This window comes from Stegostoma tigrinum, chromosome 10 (assembly GCF_030684315.1).
Source record: "Stegostoma tigrinum isolate sSteTig4 chromosome 10, sSteTig4.hap1, whole genome shotgun sequence".
NCBI lineage: Eukaryota > Metazoa > Chordata > Chondrichthyes > Orectolobiformes > Stegostomatidae > Stegostoma > Stegostoma tigrinum.
The window spans coordinates 26,077,915-26,101,044 of NC_081363.1; the positions used below are offsets into that span (position 1 = coordinate 26,077,915).

At 40.4% G+C, this 23,130-nt stretch overlaps 2 protein-coding genes across 7 annotated transcripts in view; one reads left to right on the top strand and one right to left on the bottom strand.

Moving 5' to 3' along the window:
* asb2a.1 (ankyrin repeat and SOCS box containing 2a, tandem duplicate 1) overlaps nucleotides 1–14,511 on the top strand; it is a 43,992-nt gene extending 29,481 nt beyond the window's left edge. For all 3 annotated transcript variants that reach the window (XM_048537940.1, XM_048537942.1, XM_048537941.2), the window contains exons 8-10: nucleotides 1,772–2,327; nucleotides 8,037–8,190; nucleotides 11,608–14,511. In XM_048537940.1, the coding sequence (XP_048393897.1) occupies nucleotides 1,772–2,327; nucleotides 8,037–8,190; nucleotides 11,608–11,753 (856 nt within the window). In that variant the 3' untranslated portion in view covers nucleotides 11,754–14,511. The remainder of the gene's footprint in view (nucleotides 1–1,771; nucleotides 2,328–8,036; nucleotides 8,191–11,607) is intronic.
* A 5,624-nt stretch (nucleotides 14,512–20,135) lies between these two features.
* Nucleotides 20,136–23,130, bottom strand: part of LOC125455283 (protein FAM181A-like) — a 143,076-nt gene continuing 140,081 nt past the window's right edge. For 3 of the 4 annotated variants that reach the window (XM_048537009.2, XM_048537012.2, XM_048537013.2), the window contains one exon: nucleotides 20,136–22,141. In XM_048537009.2, the coding sequence (XP_048392966.1) occupies nucleotides 21,253–22,059 (807 nt within the window). In that variant the 5' untranslated portion in view covers nucleotides 22,060–22,141 and the 3' untranslated portion in view covers nucleotides 20,136–21,252. Of the gene's footprint in view, nucleotides 22,142–22,695; nucleotides 23,128–23,130 lie in introns of those variants that run through there. The other variant, XM_048537014.2, reaches the window with a different exon arrangement.

The following is a 23,130-nucleotide window of genomic DNA, read 5'->3' on the forward strand; positions in this document are numbered from 1 at the left end:
AGATGGTGTGAAAAGGTATGGGGGAAAAAGAAGGTGACTGGTATGAGGTAATGATACTTGTTTGATGGGTCAATGCAGTCACAATGGGCCAAAAGGCCTCCTTCTACACTGTAACAATTCTGTGATTTTGTGAACAGATCTGCAGCCTGTCAATCAGACCTTTAGTGAGCAAGAACCTGATAGGAAACAAAATGCAGCAGACCTCACACAGAATTTAGCACTGGACTAAAGCCCAGACAATAAGAAGTAGGAACAGAAGTTGGCCATTCAGCCCATTGAGTCTGCTCTGTCATTCAATGGCTGATCTGATATCCTCAGCTCCATGTTCCTGTCTTTTTCCCATAACCCTTATTTCCTCACTGATTAAAAATCTGCCTATCACACCCTTGAAAATACTGATTGACCCAACCACAACAATGCCCTGGGATGAAGAATTTCACAGATTCATAGTCCTCTAGGAAAATAAATTCCCCTTTACCTGTGTCTTAAGTGTGTGCTCCCTTATTCTGACATTATACCCTCTGGTCCTGGACTCTTCCACAAGGGTGACGACCTATCTGCATCTTCCCGTCAAGGTCCCAAAGGTTGCCTCTCTTTCTTCTAAGTTCCAATGAATATCATGAATTTTGCTTGGCTGTCCCTTTCTGACAGCAAAATTGAGGCTTATTTTAGCTATGAAGGTACAAAACATTAGGATTTAATTAGACCAAAGACAAATCCATGAAAGATGATGAAATATACAAATTACTGACAATTACTCTAAAACTGTACAGATACAGAACTTCGTGGGGATTTGCAAACAAGATTGCCTTCTAATGTTGAGATATTTTAAGTAAAGATAAATGCTATGTGAAATAAAAGTCATTTTTCCAGTAGTCTAAACAACAAAGTATTTAGTATGGCCAAGCAGTGGAAGAGCACCTCAAAACCATTGTGTTGGAAAGTCCTTTGATCCATATTTGTCTAGTCCAGAGAGATATAAAGAGAATCAGGTGCATTAACAGGTGTCCTCTGAAATTGGAAATCTCTGAGATCCACTAGACCACAAAGTGAAAGCTTTGGGTAAGCTCAGAAAGATGCTGAATCACTAGCAGACATCTTATTTCAGGAATGTAAAATAATCCACTGATGCGCAGAATCATAGTACGTGACCTTCCTTTGTTTTACATAAAAATGTGTTGTGTCATGGAATTCTGATTCTTATCATAACTGTAATGCATTGTATCAATTCACAGTGAAATAAAATAGCTTAATGATTCATTTCATTGATTTGATTTAATTTATTATTGCCATATGTACCAAGATACAGTGAAAAATATTGTTTTGTGTGCTAACTGGACAAATCATACCTTACGTAAATGCATCAGGGTAATAGAACAGAATGCAGAATATAGTGTCATAGCTACAGAGAAGGTGCAGTGAAAAATCAACTCTAATCTATGAGAGGTCTGTTCATAACAGCAGGTGCTTGCTCAATTCATCATAGAGCAAAGGTAACAAAATCCAATTCATTTTAACAAGCTCACTTTTCTCTATTGAATGAGAAGCTTTCAGACAGTGTGAGTCAACCTGCACAACAGTAATGTTTACATCACTTCTCAGAGTGATTGATGCTACTAGACCTCTAAATGCAAAGGCAAATTCAACATTTCAAATTATGTATTGACATTCATACCTATTGTAACTAATTTTTTGCAAAGTGCCTGATCAATCCATTGCAGACCATTGTTAGCGCTGAACAGTAATGCAAGTGTGGTTTATTTTTATTCAGGATAGTTCGAATGTTGATTCCTGTTACCAGCAAAGTCCGGGTGAGGCGCAGTGGAATTAGTCCCCTTCACCTTGCTGCTCAACACAATCGAAATGATATTATTGAAGAACTGATTGAAACTGGCTACCCTATCAGCGCTCTCTTGTCACCAGAAAGATCACGGCTGTTTGAAGATAAACGTACTTCAGTTTTGTACTTTGCTGTTTACAACAATAATGTAGAAGCCACAGAAATGTTGCTCAAGGCTGGGGCAAATCCTAATGTCGATCTTATAAACCCCCTTCTAATCTCTATCCGACAGGGCTCCATTAAAAACATACAGCTGCTCATAGACTATGGAGCTAACATCAATGCTTATATTCCAACGCATCCTACATCCTTCCCAGCGACAATCATGTTTTCTATGAAGTACCTCAGTTTATTGAAATTAATTATGGACTTTGGTGGTGATGGAGAGTCATGTTTTAAATGTGTGTATGGAAGTCATCAACATCCAGAACAAGAGCAGAGAAGAGATGATATACAAGTGCAGCATAAAAAGCCCAGACCTGTACAAGTAAGCTCTGAAAATAACTTTTTTCCCGTCGTTATATAAATAATGATGAGTTATTATCTAACTTTTCAGGCAAGGATTATATTTATAATATGATCAGTGAGTCATCCGAACAAATGTATGTACGATTCTTATTCTGTAGTATAGAATGGGGAGCATAGACTACTAATTAGTAGTTTGAGAAAAGCCATTTATTACCTGTCTGCACGAAATAATATTAGAAGGTTGCTTCCAAAGTACTTACATTAATAGTGGGCGTGAAATTGGAATGCTGCAACATTGCTCCAAGGGGGAAATGGAGACATAGGAAGGTCAAAAGAAAAGGAGGTGAGATAGTTTTAAAATGTTCTTAATGGGATTTTTCCTTTTGAAGATGATCAGTCCTGATTCAGGTTTAATTATCTTTGGCCTAATCAGACTTGCAGTCTTATTAAAGCCCTCAATGGAACTAATGGCAGCTCTCAGCTACCACAAGAGCCTAATAGCGTTTAGTTGATGGAATTTCTAGGTAGGTTGGGAATCCTCTAGAAATAATATACAGAAGCTACATGAAAATATTTTTGATTCATCCATCTACACCTCAATTGGAATTTGAGGACAACTTTCCGGAATGGAAAGGCGGGAGAAGACCCAGATTTTGAACCGAATTTGGCCTCTTTCCTTTCTTCAGAAGTGTCCTGTTTACATCCTCCCTGCCTCATAACTTACAGCACCTATAACTCCCAGAAAGAAATGAAACTATTATATTTAGATTTTAAATCTAAATTGCTGCCTAAAAACAAAGTGATGGGAATACTCAGCAGACCTGAAAGCAGCTGCACAGAGGCAAGTAGAGCTTACATGTTATTTGATAAGCTTTGGTAGGAGTTCAGATAAAAGGTCATCAACTTGAAATGGTAACTGTTCTTTCTTTTCATTGATGATATACAGCATATTCAACTGTCTGGTGTTCTGCTTTTCTAAACTGACATATATTTGTCTTTTGACATCTTTTAAGGCAATTGCCTATGCAGACAGAATTTCTGAACTGTTAATTATGGATACATTTCACTGAATTCTTCAACTCAAAGCTTAGATTTACCTTAGTTCTAATGACATGACATCCAATTGACTCAATTTTTTAAAAAAAAGATCTTGCTTTTTGTATACCTTTACTGGGAGTTCTTATAGTTTGAACAACCAATTTGTAAGACTTAAAATAAGACACTGAATCATATAATCTGAACCAATCCTGAGCTCTCTATATACTTGAGAATCATGTATCAGGGCTATTTCAAGACTTACTAGAGACACTTTGACACTATACCTTGAGAAAGTGCATAGAATAAACAAAGTGCTCTGGCATTTCAACATTTCTCAGTAGAGTAATTGAGCTGTAAACTGATAGCTCCCATATTACATGCTTTTGGTCTGTGCAACACTTTGGATTTGAAAAGGAGTGTTGACATTGAAGGCATATGATTGATTCATCTGTTTAACAACCAACCAGATTTCAAATAACATAGCTATTTTTATGACTTAACAGCACCAAAATTAGGACAAGCAATATCCACTCATGTTCACAACATCAATTAAAGTTAAGTACTCATCAGGAAAAGAAACCATCTTGGAATTAAATCAACAGAAATTTGAATATTGGCTGAGTAATATGCAATTAGTTCACTTAAATTATGACTTAGTTCCCTTAAATCTTATAGATAAAATAATAAGTTATCTACCAAAACAAAAGTTATTTTAGAAGTGGGATTCCAAATAGTGGGTTTCTTTGCTGACCAGCCACGCCAAACCAATTGATTTAGTTTCCAACCAAGAGTTCCAATTAAGTGACTGTAGACTTAAGCTCCCTCTGCTGGATCTATTTCTGTAACTGCATAAACACCAGAAAGGACTGGTTGTTTATTGAGGCAAAATCTAAGGTCAGCATTGTGAATCACACAAATTCAGTAATTGAAAACATTTTAAAATAACAATTCATGCAACCCTAAACAATAAAGTCTAGCCTTTCATTATTTGCACTGCATCTAAGCAACAAGCTCTTGTGCTTTTTAAACTTGACCTCAAAACTCTCAATTCTTACTTTCTGATTACTGCTTAGTGTTTCCTGATCTGATTCACTGTGTTGTTAACAATTGTGAGCAGCCTTTGTTCCTCTAACACTGGCCTACTCACATTTCCCTTCCTTTACGACATTGTTGCGACTATTCATTCAGCCACTCCGCATGTGGTCTGGAGAATTCCCAGCCTAGATTCCTTCTGCATTTTCATTTCTATCCATCCTTTCCAAAACCTTCATAAAATCTTCATCTTCTTCTGTGCTGTCTTCACTTTTCTTTTGATTAGTTTGCTTGGTGTACATTTTTTTTGGTTTCTGCAATGTGAGATGTAAACTGATCACTTTTATAAATGTCCTTTGTTGCTAATGACAAAACTTAGTTGTTGAGCATTGTCATGGCACACTGTTATTCAGCAGGTTCTGTTTGTGTACTCCATACTATGTTCAACCCAATTCATTGCTGCAGGAATACTATGATCCATTACCAAAGACCCACCCATCCTCAGCAGTTTCATCAATGACCTTATACTCCCACTATCACCCCCCAAAATCCCACGTAAGACATATTTGGGGATGTTTGCACAGTTTTCAGTATCATTCAGACTTGATTGGTAAGTGGCAGGTAACATTCACACCACGGAAATGCTGACATTATTAGTTATATCAAAAATGCCAACAAGAGAGAAGCTAACTTACATCCCTTGACATTCAATGACATTGCCATAATTACAACTTCCCATCCCCAACCTCACCATGCTCCAATCGTACTCCTTGGGGTTACTATGGATCAGAAACTGAACGAGACCAGCTATATAAACATGGCTTGAAATGCAGGTGAGGGGATAGGAATTCTGGTGAGTAACACTCTTCCAGACAGTTCCCAAAATCCAACATCTATAAGGCAGAATTCAAAGGTGAGATGGAATATTCTTCATTTGTCTGGTTGTATGATACTTCGACAACAGTCAAGAAGCTTACAATCCTCTGGGACAAGGCTTCTTGATTGGCACTCATGCATCATGTTCAACATTCACTTCCTCCACCAATGAGACAGCTGTGTGTCCTACAAGATGGTGCATTGCAGCAACTTGCCAAGGCCCTTCAGAAAGCATCTTCCAAACCCACAACCTCAACCACCTAGAAAGTCCAGGGCAAGAGATGGATGGAAACACCACCACCTGAAAGTTTCCCTCCATGCCATGCTCTGTCCTGATGGAAATGTATAATCATTCCTTCAATATTGTTGGGACAATATTCTTTATTAACATTTTTGAAATGGTAAATTTAATTTCCCTGGAGACTGTCAGAATGTGAGCTTGATTTATAAGATCCTAATGTTCCACTGTAGTTGACACTGAGGCATATTCTTCCAACAGTATATTATATTGGTAAATTGTTAGTATTTTTTAGAAAGGTGCCATTTTGTCTAGAATTGTCTGATTAAAGAATTCCGAATAACCATAATATCTTACAGGACATTGAATTTATCAGAACAGTAACATATAGCATGGCATAATATTGTACCAAAACAAACTTCATGACAGGATGTTGGCCCATGATATAAAAGGTTTCAAAGCATCTGACAGGTGTGTCTAGTCTCAGTAAATATTGGACAGTAATACAAGGCCTCAAGGATTATTGGATAATGATATTTGTCGTCACAGTAAATTTAACCTGAGAATTGAACAACAGGGTCTCAAATATTGAAGTAGAATCTCTCAAAATGTGTGGATAGTTACATAGTTAAAGTGATGTTAGATACAGACCCCATTTGAATTGTATTGGCCTGGAGGTCATCTTAGGATCATATTTCATGCTGTCAGTCAACAACCCATTAACATCATTTAGGGGCATGTTAGGGTGCTCGCAAATGTGATTTCCAAAGTTTATTTCAGCAATCAGTCTGGTGTCTAGGTTTGGCACAGGGCCAGAGAAAACCTCACCTTGTGGTTGGGAAGGTTATGCAGCCTTTGCATTATCTGTGCAGAAATGTCAACATTACCTTGGTTTCACCAGGTCACCCTTTTAAGCAATCATTAATTCTCCATAGCCTTTTCATAAATTGCTTGCTCCATTCCGCATGGCAGCAGCAGGTCTTCCTTTGCTGCTAAGACCAGGGGTGTAATTCCTGCCTTCCGGAAGCACATGGTGCCAATAATTGGGTGTTCAGCTTGCCTCCATTCAGGTGATAAATTTTCAACTAGGACACTTCTACTTAGAATTAGCTGCAGAACAATGGTGGGATCTTAAATCCATTCCAATATTAAGCAAAAAAACACAAAGAACTGCTGATGCTGGAAGTCAGAAAGAAAAAGAAAAGTTGCTGGAAAAACTCAGCAGGTCTGGTAGCATCTGTGGAGAAACAGCAGACGTTTTGGGTCCAGTGTCCCTTCTTCTGACTTGCTGAGTTTTTCTAGCAATTTATATATTTTTTTCCACTCTGGTATTGTTTCCCTGACTTTATTTTGAAGATTTGACCCGTAGTTTCAAGGAATATTGAATAGTCATTATAGAACTGCATGGAGAATAGATATAGAATACTATAGAGCCACACTGGATATTAGATATCAATATATGACCAGTTAAGAATGTTATGTAGGCACCTACAAAACTTCACAAGGTATTGGACAATGATCTGGGCCTTGATAAGATAGTAATTTGAGTAATTGTTTCAGTAGTGGTGCAATTGGTAACACTTTTGCCTCGTGCTCATAGATTCTAGGCTTGAATCCCACTTGAGCACAAATCAGAAAACTAAAATTCCAGTGCAGGTATTCTGCACTGTAGGGACTGCTTTCTTTTTAAATGTGATGTTATACTGATGCCATATTAGCCTGCTTTGGTGGATTCAAAGAAATCTGCAGCAGTATTTTACAGAGGTTGCACCAGAATTATCTGGTTTCCTGGTCAAAATTTAATCCCCAAAGTACCATCACGAAAACAGTTTACCTCATTGTTATCACATTGCAACATTTCCCACAATGCAACAGTGAGGCCACAACAAAAAGTACTTCATTGATGGCAAAACTCTTTGAGAGGTTCATCTTTGAATGCAAGTCTTTCTGCCATCACTTAAGAAGATAATGTATCACAGCTCACCAGACAACGACTTTGAACTTTGCATAAGTAGCTTATTTGATTTGTGCCTGCGGCATATTAATTGCAGACAACATAGGCAGTTAATCCATGTAGAGAAGAAATTGTCCCAATTTGTATCAGAATGGGCAGATTCAAAATCAGCATGTACAATAATTAGGTAACCCGGGCTTGACTTGTTTAGGTAAAATAGTGTCATAAAATTAAACATGAGAGTCTTGTGATGAAATGGTCACATCTCCAAGTTCAAGTCCACTTTGTTCCAGTGGTGTGTCATAACCTCTCTAAACAAGTTGATTAGAACATATTTATTCACACAAATAAACAGAGGGCTCTTGTAGTGAAGTAGCATTGTCCCTACCTATGAGGCAGCAAAACCAGATTCAAATCCCACCTGTTTCAGAGATGTATCATTATATCCCTGAACAGCTTAGCTAAAAATACATCCCTAAATTAAACATGGTGATGAAATGTTAACATATTTTGAACTAATTATTACAGTATAATTGCCAAGGACAATACTGATCACTTAAGTCTGATTTCTCTATTGGTCCCATTTTCAGTTTTGTGAAATGGTATCTACACCTGGAATCTACAGATGGGCTGGGCCAATCATAGATGTCTTACTTGACTATGTTGGAAATGTGAATCTCTGCAGTAAGCTGAAGGAACATCTCGACAGTTATGATGAATGGGCAACTATCAAGATAAAATCAGGCAAGCTCTCACAAATAAAGTCAAAACCTCTCAGAATTATTTAATTGTGCTCTTATACCTTTCAGTGGAAACTGTAAAATTGTGTAATATTTATTTCTTTGTTTTACTTAAGTAGCCAAATAGTTTAGTGAATATGAAAGTGATGGCCTTCCACAATAGATAAATCTTGCCCACTGTGTATCTTGTAGTTGGCTCCCAATTGGCAGAAATGCTTTTCTAGTTGAAGGGCTTGAAAAAAACGTAATAAATCCGCCAAAGGTACTACCTGTTTTAACATGTGGACAACATCACAAACCACATTCCTGTCAACTGTCAATGAATTCTGCAAGGTGGAAAGGACAGTATATAGGTGAAAATAGAAGGTGGTTCTGGGGAAGGTGGTGGCCAAGGATAAATCACTTCCTGACCTCATTACAGCCTTCAAACATGGACAAAAGAGCTAAATTCTAGAGGTGACAAGAGAGAGATAACCTTTGACGTCAAAACCACATTCACAGAGTGTCTTGATAAGGAGCCCTATCAAAACTGTTGTCAACACAGCCATCTCCAGCTGCTTCATCAATGACTTTCGCTCCATCATAAGGTCAGAAGTGAGGATGTTCACTGATGTCTGCATTATGTTCAGCACCATTTGCAACTCCTCAGATCCTGAAGCAGTCTATGTCAAAATGCAACAAGATCATGTCAACAGCCAGTCTTGGGCTGATGAGTGGCAAGTAACATTCTTACCATGCAAATGTCAGGCGATGACCATCACTAATAAGAGACAATCTAACCACCATCCCTTTCAATGGTGTTACCATCACTGAATCTCCCACTGTCAACATTCTGGGTGTTGTCATTGACCAGCAACTCAACTGGACTCACCACTTAAAAACAGCGGTTACAAGAGCAGGTCAGAGGCTAGAAATACTGTGGCGCGTAACAAGTCCTGACTTCCCAGAGCCAGTCCACCATCTATAACGCAATGTGGAGTACTCCCAACTTGTCTGGATGAGTGCGGCTCCAACAACACTCAAGAAGTTTGATACTATCTCGGACAAGGCAACCCGCTTGAGTGGCACTTATTCCACAAGCATTCACTCCCACAACCACTGATACTCAGTAGCAGTAGTATGTGCTATGTACAAGATGCACTGCAGAAATTCACCAAAGATCCTCAGACAGCATCTTCCAAACCCACAACCACTTCCATCTAGAAGATGGGAACACCACTGCCAGTAAGTTCCCCTCCAAGCCACTCACCATCCTGACACAGAAATATATCGCTGTTCCTTCACCATCACTGAGTAAAAATACTTGAATTTTCTCCCTAATGGCTTTTGGGTCAAAACAAAGCAGGTGGACTGCAGTGATTCAAGAAGACAGCTTCACCACCACCTTCTCAAGGGCAACGAGGGATGGACAATTAATGCTGGTGAGTTAGCTATGCCCATATCCCACAAATGAATTTTTAAAATCCAATGAGAGTTAACCTAACCATTGAATCCTCCAATATACTGGGGTTTACCATTGACCAGAAACTGAACTGGATCAGCCATATAAATTAAATAGCAACTAGGGCAGATCAAGGCTAGGGATCCTGCATTGAGTCATACCCAGACTCCCTAAAGCTTGTCCATAAGAAGTGTAACAGAAGACTCCCACTTGTCTGGATAAGAACAGCTTCAACATTAGTCAAGATGCTTGACGCCATCCAGGAGAAAGCAGCCAACTTGATTAACACCACATCTACAAATATTCATTCATTCCATCATCAATGTTCGGTAGCAGCAATATGTACTAGCTACAAGCTGCCCTGCAGAAATTCACAAGACATGACAGCACCATCCAAATCCGTGACCATGACCATTGAGAAGAACAAGGACAGTCAATAGATAGGAGCACCACCACCTGCAAGTCGCTCATTATCCTGACTTGGAAATTTATTGCTATTCATGCTGTGTCATCAGGACAAAATCCTAGAATTCTTTTGTTAACAGCATTACGGATCTATCTACAGAACAAGGATTACAGCAGTTCAAAAAGGTAGCTCACCACGACTTTCTTAGAGGGCAGCTACGGATGGGCAATTAAATGATGGCCCAGCCAGCGATGCCCACATCCCATGAATTCATGAAGAAAAAAATCGGAATTCCAGAGGTTGCACTTCAGGAATGGGAGGAAAGTCCATTTTTTACCCATTTGACAAATACAAGTGGAACCAGATGAGAGTAGTTCCAATCAGCTAAGTGACAGTGTAGAGACATTGGAGGAGGAAGTTTGTATGAGAAACTATGTCAAAGGCTGTTGACAGGTTGAGAAGGACATGTGGATAGATTACTTTGGTCATGGCTGCATAAACAGTCATCTGTGACTTTGATCAGAGAAAGTTTGGTACTTTGTCAGGAAAGATACTCGTTTTGGAGGAATTCCATTGTGCAGTTCTCAGATTGGGAAGTGACAACACTTTCGTGGACTTTGGAGAAGAAGAGAGTTTTGAAGTGGAATGTTAATTTATGCGGATGTTGGGACTGAATATTTTTTAAAGGGTGATGATCCCAAATTTAAATGGGACATGGACAAAGCTGGTTTTTACTGTAAAATTCAGTTGCTATTTTAATGTTTATTTATTTCCCCATAATGCAGCTTTACAAGTCATCACCCAAATATTGGTGAGCTAACATGGTGAGGAGAACAGCCAGTACAACAGAAGATTTCAAAACAATATCTAACTACCTGTTGTGAAAGTGAGACCTTGTACTAACCAAAACAATTACTCGTTCATTCAGTCATGTCTTTCATAAATACCAGAATAAATCTTGACGAAGAAAACTATAACCAGAATTGCAAGGTGACTTGTACATAAAACAGGTCAATAAGATAATTAGAATATAATCTGCTAATGGCAGAAAAACTTGTTTAGCGTCACAGTGAAAACAAAAAGCAAGAATAGCAATCTCTTGGTAGACCTGGTTATTGTGAAAAACTGAATTGGTTGCATTTATTAGCATGTTCAAACTAACTAGTAAAATAAACTACACGTTGCTAATATGTCAATCATTCTGCAGAACAACTGTTGCCCCATGTCTATGTGACAATTTTGTTGTGACATTTTACATGCTGTTAGATATCTGGAAAAGGCTGTATAGAGTGGGGATTTTAAGTATGAAGTGTTATTTATAATTAATTTATTCAAAGTAATAATTTTCCAAGGCCTGCCTTTTTATGCCAAATAAGGCATAATATATAGGCAGGCAAACACTTAACGTGTTGCCTAATTTTTTTTTCTGTCATTTAGTATGTGTTAGTATTGACTTTAATACTCCTTAAAATTTGAGAAAGGAGACAAAAAGCTATTGATCATAACTCTTTTGTTACAACAGTCACTGTTTCTTGTTTCCATTGCTTATTATGTTTCCTTTCAATTTTATATAGAACCTCCAAGACCTCTTGTCCATCTTTGCAGAATTAAAATTCGAAAGCTTTTGGGACGTCAGAGATTAAAATTTATTGAAATGTTGCCTCTACCTGGCAGACTGAAAAGTTACTTGGAGTACAACTGTGCAGATGAATTGATGTAAATTTAACTTTTGATCGAAACCACTTAGAAACTACGAGAAAAGCATTTGCACATTACAGATTGCAGGAAAGGAGGTCAGTCCAAATGTGGCAACTGCAAATGATTTATAGTATACCAAAAGGAATATGTTTTGTGCGATTGCAAGCACTGAATTAACCAATGCACAAATTAATTGTGGACAGATTTCAAGTGGCCGAAATAAAATGGGTAAGCACCAGAAGGTTGGAAAATAAGTCAGGGACTTGGGATTTTATTAGTTCTGAGAAGAGGAACCAAAATTAGGTGTACTGAAGAGAAGAATTTTGGAGATGCACAGCATATTAGTCAACATCGAAATGTATGTGCATCCTAATGAGAAGTCCCACTGGACATTTAAGCTTCTTTCTCCTGTTTCACAAGCTGCCTACCTACTCTGTACTTGCAGCATTTTGTGTTTTCAACTTAGATTTCAAGCCTCATAGCTTTTTATTTTCATTACTTACAATTCAGCATTTTGACATGTACATAAAACTGTAAAGAATGTACCAAAACGTAACCTGTCGCATCAACATGTAAGATAAAGATGTTTTAAATTTTAAACATTTTTTAAAATTCCTTTTCCAGAAAGGAATAGCAAAGACACTGATTGTTCAGTTTTTATGCAGCTCAGGCAAAATTTGTGAATGAAACTTGCTTCAGTTTGCACCTTGCTCTGAAAACATATTCTCACCGTGATAAAACACAAAGCCATTTCTAGTCAAATTGTTGAAAGAAATTTGACACCTTATTTAATTTTTATGCTTTATTTAAAATAGTAAACATTAAGCTATAAGATGCTAACCAGCAGCAAAATATTATTAAATACCTTGGGTTGCTTGATTAATGTTATTTGTTGCATGGAACATCACAGCAGCCGAAGAGAAATTGTGTTTTCAATTGCACTGATAGCACCATAGTTGTTGCTATACCTTCAAAAATATTCAACTCTAAAGGTTAAGTGCACCATTATAGGATTGAGCCATATAGACCAAGCAAATCCTAATTGTATGTCATGGCGTGTACTGAGTTACCTGATCTTATCCAAGACAGCAGTTAATGCATAGGAATAGGCTATTTAGCCTATTTCATTGTTCAGTTAGATAATGGGCGATTTTATTTTACCTCAACTCAGTTTACGCATATCCCATGGACTACTTAATGAACAAAAGTTTATTGAATGCAGTATCGAAAATTTCAATTGATCCAACAAGATTTATAATATCTTTTATGTAAAAAAAGTACTTCCAGATTTCACTCCTAAATGACCTGGCTTTAACTTTAATATTATAGCTTCTTCTCCCAAGCTACCCACCAGAGAAAGTCATTTCCCTAACTGTGCTCCTGTCAAATTCCTTTCTAATTTTAAACACCAAAAAATACTGAATAAGACTAATCAGGTTCTATTAGAGGTGTGCTGCATAAGAATCCTGAATTTTTCAATGTCAATGTTAATAGCTTTGAGTTTACAATGCAATCGAAAGAATAGAATTGTCCGATGCAATGTAATTCCTGAAGCTGGTACAATATTGCATCAAATACCATATATAAAAACTCTGAACTGCAAGCCACCAGGTAGAGATAAACCAGAAAGACTCTGCAATCTTGGGTTAGAAAAATGGGGAAGCAACCCCATTTTCACTTCTGATTGTCGTCACTTGTGTCAGAAAGTGAATGCATGCCAACATCAGAGATCATGGAAACTGCAGATGCTGGAGAATCCAAGATAACCAAGTGTGGGGCTGGATGAACACAGCAGGCCAAGCAGCATCTTAGGAGCACAAAAGCTGACATTTCGGAAAAGGTCTAGGCCCGGAACGTCAGCTTTTGTGCTCCTAAGATGCTGCTTGGCATGCCAACATCACATGGTCAGGATGAAACAAAGCACTCAAATATCATGACACCTCTCACACATGACTAAAGCTTGTATGAGTAACATGTTTAAAAAAAACTTCCAGTATATATAGCATTGGAGATGGAACAAAATTGGGAAATGAAGTGTCTAATGCGAATGATGGAAACCCTGGTTTATCTCTACCAGGTGGCTTGCAGTTCAGAGTTTTTATATAGGGTATTTGATACAATATAGTACTAGCTTCAGGAATTACATTGCATTTATCAGACAATTCTATTCTTTCGATCACACTATAAACTCAAAGTCTGTTAATGTTGACATTGACGAATTCAGGATTTTAATGCAGTACACCTCTCACCAGAACCTGATCAGTTCATTTTATTGGCGACTCAAACCAAGATTTTCATCTTCTTCCATTTCAAAGATCAAACAGGGTTGGAGTAAGAGCAGAGGAAGTATGGCACCATGGTGTGAATGTTGAGATTTGCTTTTCTAGTGGTGGATTTCATTGACAACCTTCATCTGGATGATTAATGTCTTATATCATGATCAGAACAGGAGTGAAATAATGAAATTTTGTTTTTATGAAATTACTGAGAGGCCTGCTTATATCTCTGTAATTTCTAGATAATCTATTGAAATATTGGCTTGTTTGGATCAACATGATACTGATTGTAGCATCCTGCATTTTTTTTTGATTGTATTCAACCCTGAGATCCACTGATCAACAGGCATTACTTCAAAATAGTGTCTGGAACTGCAAGAATATCACTTAACTGTAGTTTTTTGAAGTATATTGCAATGGAATGTTTCTGTTAACTTTTTGTACTTTAAATTTAATTTAACTATAGGTTTCTTACAGTTATTCGAATAAAAATGTGTATTTGGACTGGATTTCGCAATTTGTTCACCTTGAAAATTCGTCACCACGCTAAATGTGTAAATCATGTGGTATTCAGTCGGAAACGCAAAAACATTTTAGCGTGAAGTCGCTGGGTGGCGCCATTGCTACTGTTGTACTCAGAAATCAGACTTTAAAGTTAGTGACAGCGAGGAACATTTTCCCCTTTCTGAGCATAATTCAAACTGCAATGGAGCCAATGAGGCCTCAAAGTGCTTGGATGGAGTGGCATAAATGGTGAGAAATAAGGTTGTTGACTGCAGGATAAATAGAACTTACCTCACTTGACCTGTATGCCTTCACAGCTATTGATTGAAATTGTTTTGTTTGGAGACAACTGTCTCGATCATTTCGCATCTTGCGAATGACTGACAGCATAGATGAGGGTAAGGTTATTTGCAACAGAACCTTCAAACTTCTAATGAGAAAATATTGTTTGTTAAGAATCAAGTTTGGGATATTTCTAGAAATACAACAGTGAATGGCTGGCCATATAAAGAGATATGACTTTGTAAAACCAGCTGTGTAGAGCAACAGGAAAGTTTAGAGAGAGGCAACATATACTAATTTAAAGACGAAGACAACGTATTAGAAATGACATTATTGTCTGAATTAGGTAGATTAAACGGAAGCGGACATATTAGAAATAAGCTCTGGCTCAGAGTTCTAGGTTAACTTGCATTCAGTAGGCATGTGCCCCAAATTCCCCTCCCCGACTAATTGTATACGTATGGAAGACTGTAAAAACCTCTAATTGCAAAGGACTAATCATATTAGTGGCTGGTATAAAAGATAGCTGCAGCTATGGAACAGCGTGTCAGACTTTGTTAGTCTGAGAATCCTTCTCTTCTATACTCCAAAGGTGCAGGATTTCGGGAAGTGCCCTAGAAAAGGAAGGAATCAGTTATACAGTTATCAGCTATAACCTATAATCTATAAAGCTGTTAGAGGCATCATTTTTACTGGTAAACTTGCCAAGGCTGTAACATGAAACAAGTATATAACAAACTGTTTCACCATCATTTACACCATATTATTCAAATATATCCTTTTTATTTCATAAAATGATTGCTTCCATTACATTGAACTACAATATATAAGTTTAACTTGCACACATGTACACAATAAAACTACGTGAAATTATTTTTTGAACCAGGAAATCAAATTCTGTTTTACATAACTTTATATGAGTGGTTAAAGTGTTGTGACATTTTCAGAGGATCCAATTTGCCAACAGTTTCACAGGTTTTCTCAATGCTGCTGCGAAACTTTCAAACCATTTATCCTGTTACCATTGATATATTTTTAATGAGCTACTTTGTTTGATACCTGTGTGCCAGGCTGCCTGCTGGTATGGTTATTAATGGATGTTTTAGTGTATTTTTTTTTGTTCAATTCAACTAACTGGTTTAATACTTATCCAAAGCTCCTTAATTGAGTTTATGTTGCTTTGGAAAATACAGAGGTTGTGAAAGGTGCTGTTTAAACGCAAGTTTTATTTACTTCTGTTGTCACATGTTTGGTAATAAATAGCTTAGCGTTCACATGAATTAGAGTATAATTCTCAGGTTTTTAAGCTCCAGTAAGGTGTCACACCAAATATGAAGACCATTTCCTTGAGAATGTGTTTTCATTACAAACTTAGCAAGCAAGAAGTTGGATTGAAGTGTGTCTACTTCAATGCCAGGAGGGTCTGGAATAAGGTGGGTAAACTTGCAGCATGGGTTAGTACCTGGGACTTCGATGTTGTGGACATTTCGGAGACATAGATAGAGCAGGGACAGGAATGGTTGTTGCAGGTTCCAGGATTTAGATGTTTCAGTAAGAACAGAGAAGATGGTAAAAGGGGCGGAGGTGTGGCATTGTTGGTGAAGGACAGTATTACAGTTGCAGAAAGGATGTTTGGGGACTCGTCAACTGAGGTAGTATGGGCTGAGGTTAGAACCAGGAAAGGAGAGGTCACCCTGTTGGGAGTTTTCAATAGGCCTCCGAAAAGCTCCAGAGACGTAGAGGAAAGGATAGCAAAGATGATTCTCGATAGGAGTGAGAGAGACAGGGTAGTTGTCATGGGGGACATCAACTTTCCAGATATTGACTGGGAACACTATAGTTTGAGTACTGTAGATGGGTCAGTTTTTGTCCAGTGTGTGCAGGAGGGCTTCCTGACACTGTATGTAGATAGGCCAACAAGGAGCGAAGCCACATTAGCTTTGGTACTGGGTAATGAGTCTGGCCAGGTGTTAGATTTGGAAGTAGGTGAGCACTTTGGTGATAGCGATCACAATTCTGTTATGTTTACTTTAGTGATGGAAAGGGATAGGTGTACACCACTGGGCAAGAGTTATAGCTGGGGGAAAGGCAATTACGATGAGATTAGGCAAGATTTAGGGAGCATAGGATGGGGAAGGAAACTGCAGGGGATGGGCACATTAGAAATGTGGAGCTTATTCAAGGAAAAACTCCTGTCTGTCCTCGATAAGTATGTACCTGTCATGCAGGGAGGAAGCTGTAGAGTGCGGGAGCCGTGGTTTACGAAGGAGGTGGAATCTCTGGTCAAGAGGAAGAAGAAGGCTTATGTTAGGATGAGATGTGAAGGCTCAGTTAGGGCACTTGAGGGCTACGAGGTAGCCAGGAAAGACCTAAAGAGAGAGCTCAGAAGAGCCAGGAGGAGACATGAGAAGTTGTTGGCGGATAGGATCAGCGTAAACCCTAAGGCTTTCTAGAGGTATTTCAGGAATAAATGAATGACGGAAGTAAGATTAGGCCAATCAAGGATAGTAGTGGTAAGTTGTGTGTGGAGTCAGATGAGATAGGGGAAGCACGAAATGAATATTTTTCAACAGTATTTACTCTCGAAAACGACAATGTTGTCGAGGAGAATACTGAGATACAGGCTACTAGGCTAGGTGGGATTGAGGTTCACAAGAAAGAGGTATTAGAAATCCTTCAGAGGGTGAAGATAGATAAGTCCCCTGGGCCAGATGGGATTTATCCTCGGATCCTCTGGGAAGCCAGGGAGGAGATTGCCGAGCCTTTGGCATTGATCTTTAACTCGTCATTGTCTGCAGGAATAGTGCCAGATGACTGGAGGATAGCAAATGTGGTTCCCCTGTTCAAGAAGGGGAGTAGAGACAACCCTGGTAATTATAGGCCAGTGAGCCTTACCTCAGTTGTTGGTAAAGTGTTGGAAAAGGTTATAAGGGATAGGATTTATAATCATCTAGAAAAGAATAAATTGATTAGGGATATTCAGCACGGTTTTGTGAAGGGAAGGTTGTGCCTCACAAACCTTATTGAGTTCTTTGAGGAGGTGACCAAACAGGTAGATGAGAGTAAACCGGTTGATGTGGTGTATATGGATTTCAGCAAGGCATTCGATAAGGTTCCCCACAGTAGGTTATTGTACAAACTGCGGAGGAATGGAATTGTGGGAGATATAGCAGTTTGGATCGGAGATTGGCTTGCTGAAAGAAGACAGAGGGTGGTAGTTGATGGGAAATGTTCATCCTGGAGACCAGTTACTATTGGTGTACCGCAAGGGTCGGTGTTGGGTCCACTGCTGTTTGTCATTTTTATAAATCAGATTTTCACTGGTCACTGCTGGCCAGGTACCTGTGCAACCAGGAAATTGGGCACCATGTGATGAGCATTCAGTGGAAACTCATCTTCCAGACCAGAGGGCCATGGGCTAGCTTTTATGAGTGAACCAACTGTGAATCAAACTAATGTTGGAGGTGGCACCTGGTCATCTGTGCAGGAGTGAAATCCTGCAGACTATTGCAAATTTTAATTTTATAGTGCTCATATTAATCTATTGTCTGAATGAAAACCACATGGCACTCAGGCAGAGATAATGGGAACTGCAGATGCTGGAGAATTCCAAGATAATAAAATGTGAGGCTGGATGAACACAGCACGCCAAGCAGCATCTCAGGAGCACAAAAGCTGAAATTTCGGGCCTAGACCCTTCATCAGAGAGGGGAATGGGGAGAGGGAACTGGAATAAATAGGGAGAGAGGGGGAGGCGGACCGAAGATGGAGAGTAAAGAAGATAGGTGGAGAGAGTGTAGGTGGGGAGGTAGGGAGGGGATAGGTCAGTCCAGGGAGGACGGACAGGTCAAGGAGGTGGGATGAGGTTAGTAGGTAGCTGGGGGTGTGGCTTGGGGTGGGAGGAAGGGATGGGTGAGAGGAAGAACCGGTTAGGGAGGCAGAGACAGGTTGGACTGGTTTTGGGATGCAGTGGGTGGGGGGGAAGAACTGGGCTGGTTGTGTGGTGCAGTGGGGGGAGGGGACGAACTGGGCTGGTTTAGGGATGCAGTAGGGGAAGGGGAGATTTTGAAACTGGTGAAGTCCACATTGATACCATATGGCTGCAGGGTTCCCAGGCGGAATATGAGTTGCTGTTCCTGCAACCTTCGGGTGGCATCATTGTGGCACTGCAGGAGGCCCATGATGGACATGTCATCTAGAGAATGGGAGGGGGAGTGGAAATGGTTTGCGACTGGGAGGTGCAGTTGTTTGTTGCGAACTGAGCGGAGGTGTTCTGCAAAGCGGTCCCCAAGCCTCCGCTTGGTTTCCCCAGGACTGCCTGCACTCAGGCAGTCCTGTTTGAAAATGTGCATTAAATGTAGCAATGATGTGTGAGCAGAATACTCAAATACGGGAACAAAGATAATGTCGGCTCAGGATAACAAAGTGTGGGGCTGGATGAACACAGCAAGCCAAGCAGCATCTTGTGCTCCTAAGATGCTGCTTGGCCTGCTGCGTTCATCCAGACCCACGCTTTGTTATCTTGGATTCTCCAGCATCTGCAGTTCCAATTATCTGTAATGTCAGCTCAGGTATGTTTCTTTGAATCCAGTTTGTCTTCCTTTAGTAACAGGGAGGCGTGTGATTGCACCTCCAAGACCTTTTCTTTCAAAACGTGTGGAATGGGACCTCTGGATTTGAAAAGAACGTTCATGAATTCGAAGGAAGTGGGAACGTTGGGGGCGAGGAACAGTAACTCCACAGCGGCTGTTTAAGGTACATTTACATATTGCTGGAGAGTAATAGATTTAGTGCCCACCAAAAATCCAGACTGACCCAAATGTCACTTGTCAAATTTAGGATTTCGAAAGCCCTATAAGAAAGAGGGAAGACTGATTAAGCAAAAATTTGTAACTGTATAGTCACCAGCATTGAATAGTGTGTGATTATAAACAGAACCCGAACAAGTGGCGGTGGGAGTGTGTTGAAGTTTCGGGTTAGGGTTATTAGTTTTGAGTGATATGTTTTCGTTGAAGACGTCTTTGCTGTTTCTAGCAAGTTAAGGCGTAGCTTCTGATTTACAGTATTTGCAGTTCTTTTGGTGTAAGTAGTGTGTTAATTTCCGAGAAGTAGTGAGGATTGTTCTATCAAATGTATTTTGAATTTGTTTTTAGTTTTAAGGGAGTGTGTTGTTTCGGTGTGGTTCGAAAAAGAATTGCTGAAGTTCTTGCCTGGCAGATGAAGTACAACGTGAACGATTCCTGTCTGTAACAGGTACACATGATCACCGAGTCTTGGATGGAGTTAGTCGTAAATGGAGATTGCACCATTTGCACAAAGTACTTCACATACTGAGTTCGCAATGAAAAGATACGTCCCTTTTTTAATTCAATAAAATAATACTGTCCATTACATTAACCAAGCATCGATATTAAAGACAAGTAACACACGATTAAAGCCACTTCTTGGACACGCTGTCGGACGTCGCTTGGTACAATGCAGCCACATTTCGTTCCCATCTTGTCACACTTCCAGCGGATGCAGCTCACCTGCTGTTCGGTTTTACTCTGTACTCCAGGAAAAAAAAGGCCTGAAACACTGTTGCAGGTGTGGCCAGCATATGCGCTACTATTCCCGGAGCGGCTGTGTGTGTGTGTGTGTGTGTGTGTGTGTGTGTGTCAGTCGACCTTTTCAATTTTTTTTGGGATTCTTTTGTAACTGCTGTTTTATTCAGGTCGACAGCCTTGTGCAAAGCGCATTACCCCGGCAGAGGTTACTATTTTCCAGGTAACGATTGGAGCAATACCTGTTCCGAGCTGGGGGCAACGAGTATAATAAACAGTGCAGTGTGGTTAAAATTGCCCAGGCATGACCAAAAGATGGCTAACAAGCAAAAATACACACGCGTGAATACACATTCATCATGCAAACGTATGCATGCGGAAAGATGCGCGCACACACACTGCCATCCATACACAATGACATAGCCACGCATAAATACACACGCACGCACGCAGTCATACACACAAGAATTATATACTCACAAGCAGACGTACATATATACAGATTCACGCACAAACAAACACGTATGCACACAGGAAGTACACAGATATACAAACACAGAAGATACACATACATAGAGTAGACCCACAAACTGAAGAACAAATACAGATTGTACACACGGACACAAAGTATATAGACATACTGCTACATGCCAAGAGACAGAGGAAATACACAGATATACAGACACATAAATAGAGATAGAACAGTAACAAATAAGCATTCAGAGACACGGGAAACACACTGACACAGAAAATACTCGCAAAGACGCAGACACGCAATCCCGAAAATCCTGCTCGCTCAGTGATGAAGGGAATTGGATAGAGATTGTAAACATTCCTGCATCCCCAGCCTACCACACCTCCCTCCTGTAAAATTAGAAAGTCCACTCCCGCAGTGAAAATGTGTTGGGACTTACAGTCAAAGAAAGCCATAGGCATTGTACAGGGGAGGAGGGACAGTGGGTTTTGTGGGGATGGGCTTAAAAACGATAGGTTTGTGAATTCTTTGTCCGTTTAAGGAGTCTTTGGAGTAAGCGTGGAGCTCGGCCGGCAGATTGGCAGCTTTCCTCCAGATGCCCATGTCGGGGCTGGCGGCATGGGGCAGTGCCATGTGGCTCTGGTAGAGACGGTGGTACTGAAGGGGACAGCAGGCACACAGCGTGACGGTACGGGCCAGCGAGGCGAGCTGCAGTCTGAGCGGCTCTCCTCGCTCACAGCGCGGCTCCTGCTTGGCCACCGCCGCCGGCCCGGGGCTAACGCTAGCGGGCGACACGCCTCGCTCTCCTGGCGGCGGCGGCGGCTGCGGCGGCGGCGGCAGTAGCAGCAGCTGCCGGGGCGGTGGCAGAGTTTTACCGGGCCTGGGTTCTTCCCAGAAGGAGGCGGGCAGCTGTCTTTTCCTCATGGGGACCTGGCCGTGCCGGGCTGGCGGGAGAGGAGGTGCTGGCTCCCCGCAGTCAGCGGCTCCTGACGCTCTGAGCTGGAGCACGCAAGGCCGGCTCTGCTCATCCGGCCCCCGCTTCGTGCTCGAGTCCAACAGCCGCCCGGGGTGGCACCGCGGCATCCGCGAGTATTTCTGCGAGAACCGCTTGAGCTGCTTCTGCAGGTATTTCCTGTGGTCCACCGAGCGCCGGCAGGGGGCTGACTTGTCCAGCGCCGCTTTAATGTCGCTCGAAGCCAAGTTGACAAAGTTCAGCAGCGTTTTCACCTCGCTGTCCGCCGATGCCATCCTCAACCCTCACTTCAGAACATCAGTCACTGTCTCCATGACACACACCGCTGGAAGCTTTCCCCAACCCGTTTCCTCTCGCCTAAGGCCGGAAGGAAAAGAAGTGAGATTATTCCACTAATTTTGTTTTTGTATTGCAAAGCCATTTTTTTATTTCATTAAAAATACTTTACGTACATACACACACAATTACTCAAGCAGTTCTGTACACTCCAGCAACATGAACAAACATTAGAATTTGACAGCTGCTAAAAACAATGACTAACTTATACAGGTCAAAAATACTGTCATGAACAGAGCAGGTCAAAATATTTTATATACATACATAAGTTACTGAAGCAGTTCTGTGCATTATTTGAACATGAAAGAAAATTGAAGTTTGACAACTGCAAAGTAAAAGACCCAATACATTTCTTACTAATACAGGACAAAAATACTTTATGAAGATACACAGTTATTGAAGCAGCTCTGTACACTCTTTGCACAAGAAGAAAAAGTTATTGCAATTATAAACCCCAACGCATTTCTTACTTAGACAGGATAATCTTTATATATATATATATTTGAGGCACCGAGAGGGTCTGATAACTTAAAGGACCCTTGCTATACTTTGGCAGACCCTAACGGTGGTCTTACCCCGTTGTATTGACGGATGGTAGTAACCAGCACTGTTACTTTGGGAGGAGGAGGAGGAGGTGGGAGTCCTACACTTCACTCAGTGTCAGGATGTTGGCTAGACACCATCAAACAATGTCAACTCCTCTCCACCACTTCTCAATATTTTACTTATTGAGGGCTACAGGCGATTGTGTTCACAGATGTTCGTCTATTCGTAGTCTCAATCCGAGCAGGTACAGTTTTTTTTGTACTGGCACGTGTTACTGTTAAAGTGACATTGTTGTACATTGAGGTGCATTGACCAATGCAATACAATGATTGCTAGCACACAGGCATCTCCAGAGACGCTCCAGCAGCTTCGTTGGAAACTAAGTGCCACCACACAAGATAGAGGCGAGTTTCACTTCCGCCAGCACGCCGAGTACACATAACCTCGCTATCCTACGCACGGAT